Source organism: Danio rerio, chromosome 14 (genome assembly GCF_052040795.2).
Source record: "Danio rerio strain M-AB ecotype USA chromosome 14, GRCz13ab, whole genome shotgun sequence".
Taxonomy (NCBI): Eukaryota; Metazoa; Chordata; class Actinopteri; order Cypriniformes; family Danionidae; genus Danio; species Danio rerio.
Window position 1 is genome coordinate 12,592,419 of NC_141034.1, and position 23,614 is coordinate 12,616,032.

The 23,614-nt window shown below is 37.6% G+C and overlaps 1 protein-coding gene across 4 annotated transcripts in view; it reads right to left on the reverse strand.

The window, feature by feature from the left end:
• The window catches only part of znf711 (ZFX family zinc finger ZNF711), a 280,678-nt gene that overhangs the window by 16,312 nt on the left and 240,752 nt on the right, over positions 1-23,614 (reverse strand). For 2 of the 4 annotated variants that reach the window (NM_001105523.2, NM_001365610.1), the window contains exons 2-5: positions 20,756-20,839; positions 18,317-18,414; positions 11,527-11,994; positions 11,277-11,435 (exon numbers count right to left, since the gene is read on the reverse strand). In NM_001105523.2, the coding sequence (NP_001098993.2) occupies positions 11,277-11,435; positions 11,527-11,994; positions 18,317-18,392 (703 nt within the window). In that variant the 5' untranslated portion in view covers positions 18,393-18,414; positions 20,756-20,839. Of the gene's footprint in view, positions 1-6,056; positions 6,323-11,276; positions 11,436-11,526; positions 11,995-18,316; positions 18,415-20,755; positions 20,840-23,614 lie in introns of all 4 variants that reach the window. The other 2 variants (XM_087280592.1, XM_087280591.1) reach the window with 1 other exon arrangement.

Consider the following 23,614-nt stretch of genomic DNA (forward strand, 5'->3'; position numbering starts at 1 on the left):
AGCTTTAACTACATTATAGGAGTATTTAATTTGTTAGTAAATCGATAGCACCTGCAGCATAATGTCATTCAATATTTTACACAATCGGTTATAAACTATAGCCTAAAAATATAAACATTATAGTCATCCATCGTACATGCCTGCAATTAATGGCTATTTTTCACAAAACCTTTCATAATAAAGTTTTCTCTCTCATCCTGGTCCTCTGTTTAAATTTTTTCAACCTGTCCTGAAGTGACTGCCGACGAGAAAAAGAAAGCAAGCGCGAGTGGACAAATTAAGCTATTTATTCAATCGACTAACACATTAACTAGAATAAACTAAAATAAACTTTGTCAAATATAATACTGCCATAACTGTGACACAACTAGATTTTGAATATTCGCCACGTAGACACGGTCTTGCGCACTAACAGTCGGGCAATGATTCAATTCAAGTTTGTCTGGAAAGGAGCCCGATAAACATATATTATAGCTGATTATGTTTATAATCAATTCTATATTATTCAGAGAATAAAAGCACCATGTTAGCATGCACCACTGTTTCCGAATTGAGTTTTGAACATTCGAACGTGCGTTAACCTTTAACAACACACATGCCATAATACGAATTAAATATAACAAGGTGATATCTATTTAAGTTTGATAAATTGTGCAACCTTACCATTCAGATGTCTCAGAGGTTAAAGTTTATTGGTTTACACACCCAACAGATATCCACAAATAGGTCTTTTGTCAAGTTTTGAAAGCATTTATCTGATTTTCATAATGTGTCAACTGTCAATTTCAGAGCAGTCACGTCCGTAACGAAGACAAGTCACGTCCGTAACGATAGTTTTTCCTCATTAATGCAAAAATGAAAAAGTAAATAAAATGAATTATATATGTCCCATGCAGAGCCAACCCTTATCCTTTTGACTGTTATAAATATTTTTGGCTTCTGCATTTTTATTCACAGAATTTTAACCAAGTATGTCAACTCACAAAACTCATGTCTTTTTTTTGTCACGTCCGTAACGCATTCATTTTGCCGTCATTTTAAATATAAAACACCTGCATAGACTGATATTTTTTTGATGCCTAAACTCCATGGTTAAGGGGTAATAAAAATATAAACAGATATTTCAATATTCTGTTGACATATACATTCTCCGAGTATATACGTTTCATTTTTTTTCTGCAAATGTCACGTCCATAACGCTGGAATCAGCCATATATATATATATATATATATATATATATATATATATATATATATATATATATATATATATATATATATCACATATACATATATATTTATATATAGTGCTGTCACCTCACAGCTCTATCTCCGCAAGGAGTGTTCCTCGAGCAATTTCTCCTTTTGGAGCCCCTGAACCCCCCAACCCCCCCCCCCCCCCCCCCCCCCGAAAACCCAAGCCCTCGTCACCCCCCATCCAGGCGGAGTCCTCACTTCCCACTCCTTATCATTTGACTCCAACTGGATCCCCGTCCACCCCACAGCTCTGACCCCCGCAGGGGTTTCCTTAAGTCTCTACTCCAGCAGGAGTATTCATAGCCCACGCCAACTCTGCTCGGGTTCTCGCAGGAGCCTGTATCACCCTTTGCTCCCATCGGAGCCCCCTTTGCTTTCTTTTCAACCACTATATCCAGCAGCCGGATATAGCATTTCAAGCCTTTCGGGGAGTTTCTTCGAATACACGGCTGCTGTCCCGAGTCTCATGCATTTGGGGAGCTCTCGAGAACACCTGACCTCGTACTCCCCTCACATGCTTTATGGACCTGGCGGGAGCCCTGGGCTCAACTATCTCCGAGCTCAGGGTTCTCTCCCGGGACAGCATGCCAAACCTGCTAACTTGCTAACAAGTTGTCAAACAGTATCTAAGTGTGAACTCTTGAAATGAAGTTTCACAAACTAATTTCGAGAGGAGCACGTGATATGATTGACTGCAGCTGGCCACTCATCTACACTCATTAGCTAGCCAATCAGATCGATCCAAACTCACTATAAAAATAACCTAGCTAAGATCTACACCCCTATCTTCGTTTTCCGAAGAAACCCCCCATCCACCCCTTCTCCTCCTTTCCTCTTTTGCCAAGGGGAGCTCTCGAGAACACCTGACCTCGTACTCCCCTCACATGCTTTATGGACCTGGCGGGAGCCCTGGGCTCAACTATCTCCGAGCTCAGGGTTCTCTCCCGGGACAGCATGCCAAACCTGCTAACTTGCTAACAAGTTGTCAAACAGTATCTAAGTGTGAACTCTTGAAACATCATTTAGAAAATATTTTAAAAAAAAAAGAACAAAAATGCAACGAGGAGATAACAATTTTGACTTCAACTGTATAATAGCAGAGATTACACCAAAACAAATTAAGAGTACAAAACGAAAACATGACTGAATGCTTTTTAAGAATCGGCATAGACTGTCCAATCGTGTTTTTTTTTTCTTCCGTCAATTAAACAATATTAGGCTAGCTCAAATAGATTGCTTTACGGAAAAAATGCATTCAATCAATGCTCCGCTGTTATAATATTACAAAGCCTGTCAACATTTTTAATAGAAGTCATTTTAAAGATTATGTCTTAATTATGATTTATTAGCCTATTTCCTCTGTCTTACTTGCGGTTCATGTGCGCGCGCGCGCTGAGTATAAGGAAAGATAATGACAATGAACCATAAGGCTTTGAACCTATACTTTTTGTTAAATATAGGCTAAGGATATAACAATTTTGTTATTTACATGTGATACTGTATTAATTTGCATACATGTTTTATAAGCTGTTGAGTTTATGACGCGGCTCCAGGCTGCACAGACGACCAGCATCAGCGCTGGTTCGTCAACTCCTGTGTCAACTCCTGTGTCAAACTGTGGCCAGAATATCCTTCTTTCATTTTGCTTCTTTGGCAAAATACATCTGTAAGCACGTGTTTGCACGTGTTACTGTTCTGCGAGTTAACAAATATGTGTTGCTCATAGAGGCCGATCACAACGAACGCGCTTTTTCATTCCAGAGACGTTAGGCGCTCCGCAATGCATTTTATATTGACAAGAAAAAAAGGAGCGCGGTGCTCTTTTGTATGTCACTATTGGTAACAACTGAATCAGCTGGTCTATTTTGCGCTAATGTTGCTGTCAATTTTGTCATAATTTAATTTTTAAAATAATGTTATAAAATTCAAGATTTGTAAAGTCATACAACTTTGGATGACTTAAAAGAGCGACCACAAGTCTCTACTCCGTTATTAAAAAGTTCGCCGTATCTTGACAACACACTTTGTCACCTCAAAGGAAACCCCGCCTCTGCTTTCATTTGATTGAAGAATGAAAGACGCCACTGAGGTAACATGCTTTTCCTCTGGAGCTCACAAAGCGGGCAATGGCAAAACGCGAGGCGCCCATGCAGGGTGCAAAACCAATAACCTCCATGCATTTGGTCTTTTCCCATTGCTCAAAATGTGCACGCCATGGGTCAGGCTGCAGGCACTTGCACAGGCCACAGCGGAGTTTTCATTTCATGCAGAGCATAAATATGTTTTTTATTTTATTAATTAAATAACCATTTATAAAGATAAATTATCATAGCGATACAATTAATTTTCCAAGCCCTTTATCCAAAATCTAAGCACTTTCAAAGCTGGAAAATAGGCTATAGCCTACATTAAAATGAAAACATTTTCAAAGATTTTAAGCACCCGGCAAATGTGCTTGAGTGCTTATTAAAATTATTTTACAGGCGGCAAAATAAGAATAAAATCTTGATATTGATCTAAGCTTTAACTACATTATAGGAGTATTTAATTTGTTAGTAAATCGATAGCACCTGCAGCATAATGTCATTCAATATTTTACACAATCGGTTATAAACTATAGCCTAAAAATATAAACATTATAGTCATCCATCGTACATGCCTGCAATTAATGGCTATTTTTCACAAAACCTTTCATAATAAAGTTTTCTCTCTCATCCTGGTCCTCTGTTTAAATTTTTTCAACCTGTCCTGAAGTGACTGCCGACGAGAAAAAGAAAGCAAGCGCGAGTGGACAAATTAAGCTATTTATTCAATCGACTAACACATTAACTAGAATAAACTAAAATAAACTTTGTCAAATATAATACTGCCATAACTGTGACACAACTAGATTTTGAATATTCGCCACGTAGACACGGTCTTGCGCACTAACAGTCGGGCAATGATTCAATTCAAGTTTGTCTGGAAAGGAGCCCGATAAACATATATTATAGCTGATTATGTTTATAATCAATTCTATATTATTCAGAGAATAAAAGCACCATGTTAGCATGCACCACTGTTTCCGAATTGAGTTTTGAACATTCGAACGTGCGTTAACCTTTAACAACACACATGCCATAATACGAATTAAATATAACAAGGTGATATCTATTTAAGTTTGATAAATTGTGCAACCTTACCATTCAGATGTCTCAGAGGTTAAAGTTTATTGGTTTACACACCCAACAGATATCCACAAATAGGTCTTTTGTCAAGTTTTGAAAGCATTTATCTGATTTTCATAATGTGTCAACTGTCAATTTCAGAGCAGTCACGTCCGTAACGAAGACAAGTCACGTCCGTAACGATAGTTTTTCCTCATTAATGCAAAAATGAAAAAGTAAATAAAATGAATTATATATGTCCCATGCAGAGCCAACCCTTATCCTTTTGACTGTTATAAATATTTTTGGCTTCTGCATTTTTATTCACAGAATTTTAACCAAGTATGTCAACTCACAAAACTCATGTCTTTTTTTTGTCACGTCCGTAACGCATTCATTTTGCCGTCATTTTAAATATAAAACACCTGCATAGACTGATATTTTTTTGATGCCTAAACTCCATGGTTAAGGGGTAATAAAAATATAAACAGATATTTCAATATTCTGTTGACATATACATTCTCCGAGTATATACGTTTCATTTTTTTTCTGCAAATGTCACGTCCATAACGCTGGAATCAGCCATATATATATATATATATATATATATATATATATATATATATATATATATATATATATATATATATATATATATATATATCACATATACATATATATTTATATATAGTGCTGTCACCTCACAGCTCTATCTCCGCAAGGAGTGTTCCTCGAGCAATTTCTCCTTTTGGAGCCCCTGAACCCCCCAACCCCCCCCCCCCCCCCCCCCCCCCCCCCGAAAACCCAAGCCCTCGTCACCCCCCATCCAGGCGGAGTCCTCACTTCCCACTCCTTATCATTTGACTCCAACTGGATCCCCGTCCACCCCACAGCTCTGACCCCCGCAGGGGTTTCCTTAAGTCTCTACTCCAGCAGGAGTATTCATAGCCCACGCCAACTCTGCTCGGGTTCTCGCAGGAGCCTGTATCACCCTTTGCTCCCATCGGAGCCCCCTTTGCTTTCTTTTCAACCACTATATCCAGCAGCCGGATATAGCATTTCAAGCCTTTCGGGGAGTTTCTTCGAATACACGGCTGCTGTCCCGAGTCTCATGCATTTGGGGAGCTCTCGAGAACACCTGACCTCGTACTCCCCTCACATGCTTTATGGACCTGGCGGGAGCCCTGGGCTCAACTATCTCCGAGCTCAGGGTTCTCTCCCGGGACAGCATGCCAAACCTGCTAACTTGCTAACAAGTTGTCAAACAGTATCTAAGTGTGAACTCTTGAAATGAAGTTTCACAAACTAATTTCGAGAGGAGCACGTGATATGATTGACTGCAGCTGGCCACTCATCTACACTCATTAGCTAGCCAATCAGATCGATCCAAACTCACTATAAAAATAACCTAGCTAAGATCTACACCCCTATCTTCGTTTTCCGAAGAAACCCCCCATCCACCCCTTCTCCTCCTTTCCTCTTTTGCCAAGGGGAGCTCTCGAGAACACCTGACCTCGTACTCCCCTCACATGCTTTATGGACCTGGCGGGAGCCCTGGGCTCAACTATCTCCGAGCTCAGGGTTCTCTCCCGGGACAGCATGCCAAACCTGCTAACTTGCTAACAAGTTGTCAAACAGTATCTAAGTGTGAACTCTTGAAACATCATTTAGAAAATATTTAAAAAAAAAAAGAACAAAAATGCAACGAGGAGATAACAATTTTGACTTCAACTGTATAATAGCAGAGATTACACCAAAACCAAACTGTCTCTGACCCAAGGCTGTGCCAAGAAATTCTGTCCTTAAAATAATGAACAGAACCAGTCATAACAGGCAGCCCTGCCAAAGTCTATTTTGCATCAGAAACAAGTTATGTTATAGTTATGTTCGGTTCCACTGTTTATGATGACAAAACCTGTCTTCTTGACTTTTTGACTTGTTGTTTCTGGTTTCACTTTAACCCTAATATGGAAATTCCCAGAAGATCTATACATAGAGTGAGTAGAACTAGTAGGGCTCCTGAGCTCACATGGAATTCTTCAGCTTTTAACTTACATTTTTGCCGAAATGAATTATCCAGATTTAGCCAAACTGAAATATTTATTTTTAGAAAATAGTTGCTTATTTGACTTAGCCTCCCTTTTAGTGTTTAGTTATAATTAAAATAGAGTTTTTATAAAACATTTTTTAATTTGCATTCTAAATGGTTTGTCATGTTTTATTTGTCATCTCGTCACTTGAACGAATTGAAGTTTAGTTCTACCACTTGTTTTTAATTTTCTATTGTTATTATTGTAATAGTGAGTGTTTAAATGTGATTCACGAGGAGAGAATGTGGTTGCAACCACTTCTTTTATGTGTTTGACTGATCACATGCTGTCATCATTATTTTATCGGAAAGTGTTGAGAAAGAATTATCTTTATATTATATTTTAATTAGTTAATTCATTTCTATGTTCCTTTTTCTCATTTTATATATATATAAAACATTAGTTCATGATTATTTACCTGAAAATCATAGAAGTCATGTTTAGTAGTAAAAATGTGTATGACTGCTGTATTATTATTGAACATTAATTTTGAATTATTGAGCTCTCGTCATAAAGTCATTACAACAGCTACATTCAAATTGAAATGAGCATTGCCTCATATTTTATCTGACTTGTACTCCATCCTGTGCTTCTGACTGACATAGGCAGCAGACTACAAAAACACCCTGAAATACATCCAAAATGCCTAGTGAAAGTAGCCCTAAAAATGGAGAAAAAAATGTTAAAGCTTGTTAAAAAGGCAACTGTATAGATAGTGTCTATTTTTTTTTTTATTATGGGATATAATCATCTTGGTTTCAACTCACTTTTTAATTATGAACTTGATAAGCTGCATCTTCTAATTATGAAAAAAGATGGGCAGAGTGGAATTTAACATTTAACAACACACAAAGCAGATGAATGGTAAATCTTTTTCCTAAAGTGTTAGCAGAAAACAATATTACAATATTACAAAATGCATTATCAACTGAACAAAAGACTTTAGAAGGAAATTTCAGTTAACTTTTGATAAACTTGTTTGCTCATCATTAGGCTAAATACTGTATAGATCATGTATTTGCAATCAATAATACCCGCATAAACAATGTCATGATTTCACCTGCAGCGCTTCTGTTAATGCATCTCATGCATACATACGTAATGTTTGAGTTAGGCAACATTGCCATTGCTGTCTCCTCTTCACCAAACTAAAAATCTAAATAAAAATAGTGACAACAAACAAAGTGAATGCTTGCCTAATATATTAATGCAGAGATGTCATGTAATGCAAGGACATTTTTTCATCACAAAGGTGCTTGATTGGTTTAATTGGTGCTCAAGTCCAAAACCATTGAAGTTGTTGTTTTATGCTTTATTACTATAGGCACATTACTAAAATCAAAAAACGACAGTCGGTGAGTGCAACCAAGTGACAGTGGTATCTGACAATAGAATGGATAACCTTCACATAACCTTAAGATTGTCAAAAGGGGAAATAAAACATTTGATGGAATTTACACTTTAAAAAAAATTTAAAAATAAATCACATCTCGTTTTCTTCTGCTTATCTGTGGCCAGCAATATCAGGAGAACGTTCCTCTCCCCAGACCTCCAGCTCCTCCAGGGGACCCCAAAGCATTCAAAGGCAAGCCGACAGACAAAAAGGTCCCGTTTATAGGAATACGTTCTAGTTTTAAAATAGCGTTTTAGAATAAAAACGATCCACGTCCACACTGGCGTTTCACCTAGCGTTTCTGAACAACTCTCAGTCCACACTACACTGCTGAAAACGTACAGCAGTTAATATATTAATTAATGTAACCACGTCCACTGATTCTGCACATTTGACTGATTGCTTGCCTATATTTCCTATATTGTTTAAAGTTATTGTGCGTTATACTTTTATAACAATCCATTACTGATTATTTAAACTGATATTCAGCAAAAGAGATGGGGTATGTTTCATATTTTTAATAAAATTAAAAGGAGGCAGTAATGTTATAGGCTCCGTTTTGTTATAAATCTCTTGACGTAGAGGAGCTGCAGCTCTACTCCAAGCTCTTCCAGGGTTTACAGAGCTCTTCACCCTATCTGTAAGGATGCACCCTGCCACCCTGAAAAGGAAACTCATTTTGGCTGCTTGTATGCGAGATCTTGCCCTTTTGGTCATAAGGTAGGAACATACACTGAGCCGTAAATCATGACCACAATAGGTTGGTGTATTGACTGCATTACTGCTGCACAGATGTAGCGAATGCTGAACTGTGTGGTACTTGTCTTGTCCTCCTTTACTGTCATTGAATGGTTCAAAAGTGACATTGAGTGCTTTACTATGCTACTGGTGTTTTAAAAATACACTATTTTTATAGCACTATTTTTTAAAAGAACAAAAAACATGCTTGGCTCAGTAAAAAAATAATGCTTCGGTTGACACTGCAAGGTATTGCAGGTCCCATCCGGCACATTATAAGAACTAGCTTATGTTAACACAATATAAAATAGCACAATTCCAGTTAGTTCAAGGCGTCTTGAAAAGAAATATGTGGCAGCCATCTGTGTCAAAAATGTTGTGCCGCCTCTGACTGCAGATGGTCATAATACTAATGGCCCCAGTATACTTCAAAGGAAGTTTTTTTTTCTTCATATGAGGGCAAAAAGATGTTTGTAAAGGTAAAAGACAAACAGGATCCAGTACTGTGGCATGCCACATCTTTACAATTTTTTTTGTATTTTCCCCAGGATAGACATCAAATGCAGTGTGCACACTCATAGAAAACATATGGGCTGATAAGGTGTGCATCCAAAACAACAACACCAGTCACATGAATACAGTGAAGGGTCAAGAAGCAGAGCTAGTACAGACCACACCTGTACGATCCCTTGCAAAGAGATTTTAAAGATTCATAGAGGAATGAACTGAAAACTTTAAACCTTTACTTTAAACTTTAAACCTTACTTTAAACCTTAATTATATCGTTCCAATAAAATTATTTTTTAAAATATTTTGTCAAATAAAAGATTTTTCTAGAGTCGTCCACCATAATTTTGTGGCTCAAAAGTATCAATTCAGGCACCGTTTTGGCACTGGTATCATTTTAAAAGTAACGATTTAACACTGGTATTGAAATAAACCCAAACAATATCCAACCCTAGTTTGCACCTGCCTCTTAGGGCCTACTCACACTATGCCATCCGTACCGTGCCCAGGCCCGTTTCCCGGATCGTTTGAGAAGTGTGAGTGCGCTGAATCGCGCTCAAGCACGGTTCACTTGGCCGGCCCTGGCCCGGTTGGAAGAGGTGTGCCTGAGCGCGGTACACTTGGGCTTTGGCGCGGTACGCTTGTATGTGAGCGCAAAACGCGCCAAAGCCCGAAACCGAAAGTGAGACGTGACTTTTAAGGGACTGTTTGATATGGATTTATTAATCATTCTTATTGTTCAGTGAATGCAAACTGCCGTAGTTTATTAAAGACGCAAACTCCTCACAGCACGCCAGCTGCGCGCCTTCAGCAGACCTCCTCATTCCTGCAGCACGAGAGCTTTATGATTGTTTATGAGCGCCAAAAGTGGTGGATCTGTTCAGCGAAATATCTGACTGCGTGTCCCCGCATCCCTAAGGACTGTTTGGCGAAATATTTGACGGCATATCAAACGACTGAAACGATATAACTAGAGAAATCTCCACTGTGCTACTGGGTGAGAGCGTATGGCAAGCCGTTTTAGCATTTAAACCTTGTTCTGACTATCCATAAATATATTTAGAGATATCTCTAATTATATTTTGACTAGTCATAATTATAATTCGACTAGTCAGAATGACAATTAGAGATATCTGCAATTACAATTGTACTAGTACGAAATCAGATTGGAGATATCTGCAAATATATAATGACTAGTCATATTCCTCCATTGACTTCCATTGAAAAAATATTTGCAGATATCTCTTAGTTTTTACTTCCAATTTTAAAATTTTAAAATCCAATTTAAGATATCTACAACTGTAATTCGACTATTAGTGAATTAATTAGAGATCTTCAAATATATTTGTAAATATCTCTAAATATGATGAATTAAAGACATCTCCAAATGTATTATGACTAGTAAAAACTCAGAGATATCTCAAATTACAATTGTGACTAGTCAAAACTCATTTAGAGATATCTGCAAATATTTTTTAATGGAAGTCAATGGAGGAATATGACTAGTCATAATATATTTGCAGATATCTCCAATCTGATTTCGCACTAGTACAATTGTAATTGCAGATATCTCTAATTGTTATTCTGACTAGTCGAATTATAATTATGACTAGTCAAAATATAATTAGAGATATCTCTAAATATATTTATGGAGTCAGAACAAAGATTTAAATGCTAAAAAGGCTTGCCATAGAGAGCGCTTCTGAACAGCGCAGCAGCGATGACGTAAGCGTGCCGAGGCCCGATATGGTGTGAGCGCGGGCCGTCGGGGGAGACGGGAGGGGGGACAAGCGTGCTTTGGCCCGGTTCGAGGCAACTGTACCTAGTGTGAGTACGGCCTTACTCTGCTTATAAACTCAAAAACAAACACTTCAGTTCATGAGTTCAGATCAGCAAGTACCGTTTGAGTCATGAAATATGATTATCGGCAGATACCGATCTCTGACCGATCGATCAGAGCATCCCTAATACTGACTTGTATGGTTTGAATCACCAATGACGAGAGTTGCAGCTAAAATTCTTTATTGTCCTACAGAAGAAAAAAAACATATATCTCAGATGACTTAAGGGTGAGCAAAACGCTATTTTTCATTTTTGGGTCAACAGAACTATGCATTCAGCAAAGATTTGAAATGATCTTCTTACCTATTTCCACATCTTCATCTCCATCTGCTTTAAAGATGTAAACTTTTATGACCTCCGAGCTGAACTCATCCTCCTTTGAGCCGTCATCATCTTGGCCGACATCTGCACTGATCTTTAAAGAGGTGTCTTCAATGTCAAGCTTTCCCCCTACTTCATCCACTGCAAAAAAGGCCAAAGATCAAACATTGCAGTAGATTCGATTGATTGAATTTATGCACCTATCAAAGCTAGCATGCAACTGCAAACTCACAGGAAATCATAAGGTAGTCTTCTGAAGTGCTTTTCACATCCTCCTCATCATCATCTGCTTTAATGGTGACATCAGACTGCAGGGTGTCGTGCGAGTCAATGACCGTGTCCGCGTCTGTCACCATGACTTCTGCAGACACCAGGTTGTGGTCCAGTGGGCTTTGAATGTGAGGTGACATGAGCTCAGCCACAAACACCTGATCAGGCACGGTTTCTTCAATCAGATCCGCAGTGCCACTCAGAGCCTCTTGGATGGCCACTTCAGCTCCAAGGATCGACTCCGACATGATCACTCCCTCTGTGGTGATGACGTCCTCTTGACAGATGTCAGGCTCTTCTACAACTTCAGCTTCTAGGGCAGTCTCCAACATGATGCCTTCTTCATCTGTCACCACATCTGACACCATCACAGCCTCTGGCACCGACACCACAATGTGCTCACCATCAAGGTGGGCTATGCCACTCATGCCTGCAATAATATCAAAATGAGCAATATGTCTACATACAAAAATACACACTGCCATATGTGTGTTAAACAAGATTTTTTTTGTTTTTCCTTTTTTGTTTTGATTGTTTGTACTTTGATTCTATGCGTGAAAAGGACTGTTCTGTATCAGGCCTTTGTTCTGAGAGGGTAAGTGAATGTAAATTTGCTAATAAAGTATTGCATTTTTATATACAAATCTGTTTTATTTTAACTAAAGTGTTTTTTTCTCCAGTATTTCGTTTATTGCACAAGCAGATTAATTTATTTTAGTAAATATTGTGTTGCTTTGCTTTGTGTGATTGTACATGCATTTATAAATGTCAATTTTTGAGATTGTGTGTGTGTATTTGAAAAAAAAAAACAAAGCAACAGATAGAAGCAAATTCATAGATGAGTAGCTTTTCAGATCCTGAACCATGCAAGCCAGTGGCGACAGCGGAGAGGGAAAAAAAACTTCACCAATAGGAGAGTGAAGAAAAAATTAGTGGAAGGCAGGGTTTGCTAACAGCTATGGTTAGCAAAAACAACAAATGACACACGCTTTGTGATGTCACAAGGTGAGACATACAGTGTCTAGTGTTATGATTCACAGAACGTGATTACGCCATAACGGTTTCCAAGGGTTAAAAATGTTGAAAATCCTTGCAGGAATATACAGGGGTTGGAGGTAAAGTTGGATGTTTTATGACAAAATTTGACCAGCCTGGTGGCCAGTCTACACTGATTGCACATTTCACCAATAACAGCGGAGTGTAAAGGATTAATTAGCAGAGTAATAGAACCGTTCTGTATCAAATATTGCAATGCACACAAGATTATGGGTGACATAGTTCAAAAACCTATTCTATATCAGTAGTCACGTTAGGATTTATTTTTGTTAATAGTTATAGCATATTTAGCAATAGCATACTTTCACTTTTGTATTCAACATAACACATACTTTTACCAGTAGCAATGATATCTTGCCCTCCTCATCATTCCAGAGTTATTTTCAACTAAGCCAAGACAACCTCATTCACGCACTCTTGGACCAATTGTTTTGGCGCAGATCAGAGCGCAAGTGGGCGTTTCACATATGCCCAAATGAACTGCGTTAACAGGGCAAATGTGCCAGGTTCCAAAACAAATGTCTAGGTGTGAAAGCACCCTTATGTTTACATCGCAGTCCAGAACACACAAAGCTTGACGCTTACTTTTTTAGAGAGACCACATGCACTTCTAAGTTGAAAAATTTAGGAGCACATTAAAGAATTTTGGTAGCGCAGTGAAAGTGTTTTTGCCTGAAAAATGTAAATAAGAGCTTTAGAAGCAAAGCAGTTTCATTCATTTGAATACAATAGGTACAAATGGTTTTATTTTACTGTAACAACAGCTTAAAAAGCGTTTGATAATTATTTATAATTTAAGCTTTATAAAATTTAGCTTTTAGAATTTTAGAATAAAATATATTGTACATATGGCCTTTAATATACTATAAAATATACTTGCAGTAGCTGGATTGAAACACGCCTTTTCTCCACAGCACATAAAATAATGTGACAAGAATAATTTGAATTATCAAAATTAATTTATTTGTATAATATATCCCACCGATTCCACCCTACTTCCCACATGGGAAAAGTACGACAATGTAAAGAAAGACACAACGACACACTTATGTGCAAAGCTGACACTGTTTATCTGAGCACTTTATCTTTCTGGGCTTTTTAAAGAAGAGCTGAATATGGGAATGCCTCAATGAATTAAAGTTTCCTTGAGCCCCAAAGCAATACTATCTTTTCTATTAAACTTTTAATGGCCCTCAGCAACAGTAGATTTTCTTACTGACTTCTTATTCTTATTTAACAGACAAATAAATAAATAAAAAAATCTTAGCATTTAACACCTTTTACAAGACACTGTGTTTCTTTTCAGTGTGTTTAAAGGTGCAATAGTTGATTGTGCTCAGAAGCATTTTTTGTTGTGCTGGTTGAAAGTCTCTTCACAGTCCAATAGTAATGATTAAAGTAAATGATCTAAATGTGTTTATATGTATTTTTATATTTTGGGTAAGGTATAAAACTAAAAAATGTTCATCCAATTAAATAAAGTCAGGCTGACATCTCTCATAATTCAGATAAGTAGGTCAAATTGTCTGTCAGCAAATGCAGATTTGAACAACTGTGCAGCTGTTTGTACGCAGCACCGCCGATCGCTGTTTGTGCTGCGCATTCACGAGAAAGAGAGCACGTGCACGCGATCGGTAAAAACCTGCTGAATCAAAACTTTTTAAAAACCTTAATCAATATTTAAGTTACCTTTGCACGCTGGAGAAAGGATGACACAATGGCTGACGGATTTCTCTTAGACAGGTAATGTTCTGTTTTAAAACTGTTCTAGCTTCATGCAAAGCTGATGTAACGTTAGATGTTGTTGTTACAAATGGGTTAAATCTTTACAGAAGAGTTGCTCATCAATTTTTAATCGGAAGATTTTAGTAGCTAAGGCTATTTTCAGTTTTATAAGGGACAATATTGTTTACTAGGGCTGTAACGATACACCAAACCCACGATTCGGTTCGTATCACGATTTTTGACCTACGATTCGATTCGTATCACGATTTTTTATTTTATTTTTTTCGTGTGGGGTGGGAAAAAAAAAGATTTTTAAAACTATTTTTAATTAAATAACATTTGAAAAATCTTTATAAACTAAACATAAAAGAACAATATTAACTATGCAAATTATTAACAATATAAATAGCCATATATAAAATAAATAAATAGCCAAAGCTATATCACTTCTGTTTTCTTTGTAACAAAATACTGTTGAAAAACCAAACTAAACTCCATTGTTTAGATGGTTCAAGTATGTTGAAAATTATTTTTCAATCAAGTTGTCTTGCATAGAAAAAGTAAATTAAATAGCTAGGGATGCTCATTTCGTTAATTTTGCTAACCGACAACCGCCGCTCATTAATCGGTTATTAACGGTTAACTGGTCAGATTACTATTAATTTTATATTAAACAAATTGACGTGTCTATTTTTATTATTGCATTTTAAAATACTGATTTATTTTTATATATTAATAGCGGAACAGAACAACATCTTCATGCACCTGCAGTGTTTAGCACAGAAGAGCAGAATAATCTAAATAAAATGAATAAAATAAATAGGAATGCCCTAAATTATTTTCACTTAAATAATTAATTTATTTTACAAAACGAAAATACTGACTGATTCTTTTTAATAACCGGCATAGGCTTTTTTTCCAATCATATGTTTATTTCTTCCGTCAAATAAAAATCGCAGACTTCCTCAAATTGCTTGCTCCACGGAAAATATGCATTTATTTAATGCCCCGCTGTTATTATTATAATCACAAAACCTTTTACATTTTAATAGAAATCCTTATTTTAAAGAATATGTCCTGATATAGCCTATGCTTTCCTCTCTCTCCCTTGCGGTTCAAGTGCGCGCGCTGCCTGATGAAAAGACAACAACACGCGCGCATATGTAGACTTTTTGTAAACAGTTTGTTTAAATATGATATTGCATTAATCTGCGTACATGCTTTAAGCTGTAAAATAAAAAGTAAAGCCTATTTGTTGCGTTTATTACGCAGATCCAGGTCAACATAAGCGCTGGTTTAGTATCAACAGGTCTGTATCAAACAGCAATATTCTTCTTCCATTTTGCTTCTTTAGCAAATGTGTCTGTAGGCACGGGTTATACGTTATCATCCCGCAAATTAAGTATGCCTTGCACTTAAACAAGTGGCCGAAAACAAGGCGCACCTTACTGCCTTTATGTTGACAAGGAAAAAAGAAGAGGCTGGTCCTCTTATGAAACGACTGAATCAGCTGGGTATCGATTGTGCAAAAGTGTTGCTGTCTGTGTTGTTACAATTGTAATATTTAATACTATTGTGATATTCAAGATTTGTATATTCATACAGCTCTGGATAACTTAAAACAACGATTAGACCTTCAGAGCGGTGTTAATGCGTCCTGAAGTAAAGCGAAACGGCTATAAACTCCAGCAAGATAGACTGATTATATGCAGAGCCATATACCTTTATCTCTAAATAAAGTGGGCTATAACTATAGAAACTGTGTTTATTTTAACTGAAAGCTTCGTCGTGTTTTCTGACCTCACGCACCTGTCAGTAAGCACTCCCAAAGGTTCAAACAGAAAGCGCACAGCACGGTTACAGAAAAGTTTGGCTGTTACCTGACATCTGGTGAACGCCCATCCCTCTCTGCGCAGCCACATTAACAGTGTGAGCAAATCAACGTATATGAGCTGAAAATCCGGCCGCTTTGACAGCATTGGCAATGTTTCTGGCGTTGTCGGTTGTCAAGCTGGGTTAAGTTGGTTTTGTTTTTGATATTCCTGACACATTCAGACGGTCCCTTACTAAGAGCTCCGTGCGAGCTCTCCCGGCTAAATATTGCGAGGGCTTAAACGGAGCAGTGCTTGTAATGTCGAACGAAAAAAAGTGTTAATTAGCTCAACTTTTGCAGGCACGCGTGACGTTATTGGAAAGGTATCACGGGGTGGGTGTGTCGCGATCCTTCCTTATTACACCGCGACACAGGATCGTAGATCTGAGTGTCGCGATTTCGATTTTATATCGTGTATCGTTACAGCCCTATTGTTTACCGTGCAACTCAAAATATTCACTCTAAAATAGCATGTCAGTTTGGCTTGCACGCTACCGGACAAGCACTAGTTGCTTTTAACACATGAGAGAGGGTTCTTTTGCTGTGCTCGTGTTCAAGGAGGCGTGGATCTAGATGGCAGGGGAGGGACTGTGATTCGGAAATTTGTGCTAAGTTGTTAGCACTGTGGAAGATCACCTACTGCACCTTTAAGTAAAAAAATCTTACTATCCAGGTCAAATCTGCTCTCTCTCTCTGCTGTAGTGTTGGTGCTGCTGAGAGACTGAGACGCACCGGCCAAAGCTTGCGTATAAAGTAATGCAAAAACTAATAATGATAATTATATTAATTAGTATTGAAAGCGAAAGCAGAATTTCAGACATGTCCGGGAAAAAGAGGATGTATTGTCACCTCAAGTAATGAACTGGGTCAGTCTATTTAGTAAAAGGCTTTTTTGTTCTTCGTGTCCTTGCGCTCTTCTCAAAGCTACATCCAAAGTCAGAACAGCAGTTCTGAATCCAGCGCGTCTCTGTCGGTCTGCATGCAGAGCATGTGAGTCTGTGGCTGAGTGTTCTTAGTTTCTCGTAAACACATAACCGGGCTGCCCAGGTAAAGACTGTGTGTTGAATTAGGTCTTACACTGGATGTGCCACGATATGCCATCCATGGCCGAATAGTAGACGTTTTCTGAAGCTTGCATGATGTGCGACATGCCACCGTTCAGTGCCATGCGTTGCTTGGCAACTTATTCAAAACAACATAAAGACCGACTGACATGAAGTAAATAAACCAGTTTGTGCCGTTGCTGATAGCGTCAGCATGTGCAACAGTCACAATAGATTTCCAACATTATATAGCATAACTTGGTGTGAAGAGCACTTGAGATAGCCAAAAGTGAATGAAGTCCTCAATCAAGCTTATTAATTTTTTTAAAATAATAATAATAAATGAATATTTAAAAAAAAAAAGAAAAATAAATATTAATTGCACTTGTACGACTAAAACTTTCCAGCTTGCGCTCATATATTTTTTGCTGCAAATGCGAGCAGAATGGTCGCACTGTCAAGCCCTGACCCAATAACACAAAATTTTATGAAATATTCACATCACACCTGGTGAAAATGCAACTGCAAAGTACAATTGACTACAGCACATTAAAGTTGGAATTGGGACAGTTTACTGATGAAATTCCCACCTCTGTCTCTGAAATGCAGCATTAGATTACTGATATTGTTTCACATAGCACCGGGCTTATCTTGCTGATGCAGAACTAGCCATCATTTGAGAAGTGATGTGAAATGACACATCTCACAGAGTTTGGGGTCTAGCACCATTCTAGACGCTGAAATGCAGCATGTTTATAAAAAAAATAAAATAAAAAAATAATAAAAAAATAAATAAAATAACAGGTTACATCCTGTCTCGCACCTCTTGACTCACCAAAAATTAAGAGTGCAGGTTTTTGCATTCAAATATGTTTTTTTTATTTTTTTTTTTATAAACTTTATAAAAAATTCTAAATCAGATTTATTTTGACATCCTTACTCTTAATAATCTATGTGATCAGACAGTGTTAAAGCCTTTTCAGTTTTTAAAGAAAAATAACCAAAAAATGGTCAAATATCTTGCAAGCAGTAGATTTGTATTTATAGTTCCTTACCAAAATCTGGCATTATCATTGTATGGGGCATCTTCAAGTCCTTGTGAAGCTCCAGGATCCCTCCACCTTGATCCATAATCTGTGACAGTTCTACAGCACTGTAAAAGAAAAAATATATAATACTTAATTACTGCTATATGAGGATTAGAGCTGTGGACTATAATATTTTCATGCAAGTATCGGGATTAAGCTGAGAATTATTCTGAATCATCATAATTCTGATGAGATAATTCTGCACTGATGAATGACAAAAAAAATCTAAAATGTAATTAAATGGGGATATTATGCTTAAAGTACTTTTTTATTGTAAATCTCTTTTCGGGGCAGCACAGTGGGTAGCACGATTGCCTAACAGTAAGAAGGTTGCTGGTTCAAGCCTCAGCTGGGGTTTCTTTGTAAAAATTGCACATTCTCCCTGCGTTGGCGTGGGTTTCCTCCGGGTGCTCCGGTTTCCCCTACAGTCCAGAGACATTTGGTATAGGTGAAATGGGTAAGCTAAATTGTCCGTATGCGTGAGAATGAGTGTGTATGGATGTTTCCCAGTGATGATTTGCAGCAGGAAGGGTATCCGCTGTGTAAAAAAATATGCTGGATAAATTGGCGGCTTATTCCACTGTAGCGACCCCAGATTAATAAAGGGATTAAGCCGAAAAGAAAATGAATGACTGAATGAATCTCTTTTGGCTCGGGGTATTGCAATGTGTTCATGCACACCAACATACAAAACAGCAGGTGTAAGCGTTATATAAAAAAAAAAATATTCCCGAAGCTGCTCTTCCAATGAGATTAGCACTTATGTTCATGTGCCTGGAGCTGCCGATGTTATAGTACACATGACTTGGAGGCGCTCAAGCACAAAACGGTCTAGGCGATCACAGTTTCACAAGCTATTTTTTAATTCAAAGTTGTGAATTACATTTATGTGCAAAACTGGACTATCACATAAAAAACATGCAAATAAAGCAACATTTCCATCCAATGAGTCAAGAGGAACAAAATCATCACTTCCCGATTAACTGGTGCCAAACATCAAAAAATAAAAACGGAATTTGCTGAGGTAGGAGAAGCTGCGTGAATCTTTTCTTTATTTAATAAAATTACTTGCGCCTCAAAAGACAATGCTGACTTGCAATGAACGCGTGGTGGCATTTGAAGGTATGAGATGTTGAGCACAGACGATCTTGACAATTCAGAAAGTCATTAATTTAATAACACTAATACTAAAACGATTAAGGCGTTTTAGAATGACCAAAATAACATTTCAGATTTACAATGTGCTCAGCCTGCTGGTTTGTCCATTAACACACATTTTTATCACCACATGATCTCTTATAACAAAATCACATGACTTTTTTAATGCGCATACTAGAATTTGTTTAGTAAAAGTGTTTGCATCGTAGTTTATGCACATCTTTTCTTATCAAATAAAACATTTATCCTACGCAGTTATGCGCATAGGTTTTTTTATTCGCATTTTTAAAATTTATGTGCATCTTAGCATTTCTATCAACCATTTTTTATGCACATATCCCAAAATAGGTGGATGCATTGATGAAAGTTGACTGTGAAGCTGCTTTTTTTTTTTTTTAATTGGTGTTTGAACACAAAAGCTATATGATAAACATAACTACAATAATTTTTTGGCAGGAGGGAGTTATGTATGGAAGGGTATATTATGAGAGTTTCACTTTTTTTTGATGACTTCCAAAGTGCCATCTAACGTCAGGGGGGTGATTTGACTCTGCTCAATGTGGGTAAAAATTGCTTGGATTGGTTTGAATGTGGAAAAACAATATAAAAAAATGCTGATGTTAAGAGCAAGCAAAAAGCAGATGCGTACGAGCTGTAAGAATTGAAGCTGGAATGGCACAAATGTTTTCAAAAGCACCTGCAACACATTTCATTTTCTGTTTTATTATGCGAAGAACATGAATGAGAGAAAGTGTGAGAAATGCTTTGGTGTTATAAATTAAAAGCCTTATCATCAGATATCAATAACCACAGTCAGACTAATGAGCTCAAGCAGTGAGCCCAAAATCATGCTAAATTTCCATTGTCGAACAGGTAGCCCCACATCACTGCTCTATGCAGAAAATCAGACTTAGTATACAGCATCGACATATCTAAACTAGACGACATATGTAAATGACTATCTAAAACAGATTTTTTTTTTGTTTTTAGCCATTAACAAACCACCAACTAACAAACATGTAATCATCAATATTTTACAAATGTTTAGTCACTCACTGCTTCCCTCCATAACTTTATTTGTGCATACAGGACTAGACAAAAATTCTACTTCAATCACATTTCTGATATCTCATATTTAGAACTGTTAATAACCACTTGAGTCATATTTCAAAAAGATTTCTTTTAAATTTAGCTTAAACATGGCTCTGCAAGTAAAACAAGAAAAGCTTGTAATGCTGTCCAACAAACCTTCACATTTGACAGTAGTTCCTTTCACGTGAAAGTGTCACAAATTTTAAGAAAACCTGAAGCTCTCATCAGGAAGGAGAATGTCTGAAAGAAACAAAGACAAAGAAAGAAAATAGTTATTAAAATTATTATGACAAAACTATAAGCTCCCAAATCTTATCCAACATTTTCCGGCTAACCATGATAAATTATGTGAGTTACTTCAGATAAAATGTTGTTTTTTTTCCCTCTGTACAACAATGTGGTATTATATTTCATTAAGTCCACCCTTCAAATATTAAAAGCCAGTGTAATAGACTTAACAAATTATTTTAGCAGACTAAAGCTGCAGTCACATTAAAGTTTGAGCATGCAGTATTCTGTCATGTGGCGCTGCGAAAGAGGGGCAGGATTAAAACAGATTAGACATTTAAAAAAGCGAGCGGTTGCTCCATGTTTTAAATTTCTGTCCAGAGATGTCATGTTTTGATCCTCGATTGATCTCACGCTGTCAAGTGATGTGATTTCGCAGGTCAGAGTTCACCAAGCTTGAACTTTGCACCACAAAAACCTGTGAAACTTGACGCATGACCCTGCGTTTCCGGTCTGACGCATTTGCGTGCATATGAATGGAAGTCTATGTGAGGAAAAGCCCAGTGTGACCGCAACTTTAAGGCCAGGACACAGCATGTAGACGGTTGGTCATTATTGGTCTATTGGTCGTCATCTGTCCACCTAGTTTGTTTGGTGTGTTACGCACATTGACTCTCACTGGAACTCAATGGTGATTAGGTCAAATTGGAATCGGCTGTCAGCTGAAGAGAGCAATTTGACTGGTTATTTGGCTATGAATTAGAGCAAGAGAGACATAGTAAAGTGATTTAGCAAGTTAACAATTCAGAAAAAAAGAAGCCGGCTGTAATTTCACTACATTTCTCAAATATTTGCAAACAATATTGATTATTAGGTTATCAAGCATATTTGCAGAAGTGAATTCCTCCATGATAAATGACAATTACTGTGATAATTGCAACACTGCTTTGTTTACACTTTCACCAAAAAAGTTCTGGCCTTCCATTGTGAGTAAAAAACATGTACTGCTCTCTGCGGGTGCAGAGAGACATATACTCCCACACAGGCCCAGAACAGCACATTTTCATGTTTAAGTCAGTTTCTGTCCATTTGGTGTGTTCACAAACAGCATTTTTGTTCAGGTGGAAACAGACACGAGTCAACGCAGTTGGGTTTGTCAGTGATAGCTGTTTAGTATTGGTTCGGTGTATACTGGCCTTTGGAAACAAGTTTTTCCAAACAAAATTGTGAACATACAGGGCTTGGTCAATGAAACTGAAACACTAGCCAATTTAGTGTTGGAGGTTTTATGGCCAAATTTGACCAGCCTAGTGGCCAATCATCATTATACACATTCAACCAGTAAAACCACAGGGTTTAATTAGGTATAAGTAGCAGAAAAATAGGACAGTTTTACTTCCAAGTATTGCAATACACACACAATTATGGGTGACATATCAGAGTTCAAAAGAGGACAAATTGTTAGTGAGTGTCTTGCTAGCGCATCTGTGACCCAACAACCAGAGTATCCCGAGTAATGTCAGCATATCACCAAAAAGGCTGAACCACATCCAACAGCAGTAACTGTGAATGCAAGAGGAAGCAGTCTGAAAGGGCAGTCTGGGTGCTAAACTGGATTTTATCCAAAAAATAAATAAAACCACAGCAGCCCAACTCACTGCAGAATTAAATGTGTGCCTCTCCCGTTTCCACCAAAACTCTTCGTCGGGAGCTCCACAGATTCAATATAAAGGCCACGGCCGGGCTCCTATAGTCAAACCTTTGATCACTTGTGCTAATGGCAATTGTCAATTTTAATGGCACCAGCAGCAAAAACATTGGGCTGTGAAGAATGTGAAATATGGATTGTTCTCTGATGAGTCCACCTTTACTGTTATTCCCACATTCGGGTGAGTCATGGTGTGGAGAAGCCCCAAAGAATCGTACCACCAAGATGAACACAGCATCAAGGTGGTTAAGTGATGGTTTGCAATATCATGGCATTCCCTAGGCCTAATACTTGTGCACTTCACAACCAAACCATTCTGGAGGACAATGTGCAAGGCTCTACACCAGGGATCACCAAACTTGTTCCTAGAGGTCCGGTGTACTGCAGATTTTAACTCCAACCCTAATGAAATACACCTGAACAAGCTAATCAAGGTCTTACTAGGTACACTTGAAACACCCAGGCAGGTGTGTTGAGGCAAGTTGGAGCTAAACCCTGCAGGCCATTTGACCTCTAGAAAGACCCCTGCTATACACCATAGTTAAAAAATATTATGATCTAAAGCTAGGTGTTTCAGTTTCATTGTCTAACCCCTGTATATTGTACTGTAGGAAATACAAAAAAATCCAAATACAGATATTCACATATCAAACATATCACTCACTCAGTTTTCAGTATGAGTTTCTCTCAATCAGCGTCCTTGTTCAATAGTCAAGGCACTGATCAAAAAGCCAGATATTATGAGGGCTGTCTCAACTACAAAATTCTTTTAGTGCATCAAAATTTTTCCTCTGTGAAAAATCCCAAGGCACCATAAAAACCAGGGAATGTAGATGTTTGATGCTAGTATTAGTAAAATATCGATAAGCTAGTGTGCTCCAAAACAGTGACAAAATCCATGTTTAGGAGATGTAAAACATGTAAGGGTTGTAGTTTGTCACTTGCGCCTAAATGGGTCAACAATTTTATTCACATTACGTCAGACTCCTCATTAAATCATAACCAATCAGTTTAGTATCTGATATGTCCCGCCTCCTTCAAGACCCTTCTCATTTGCTTTTTATTTGATTATGAATAAT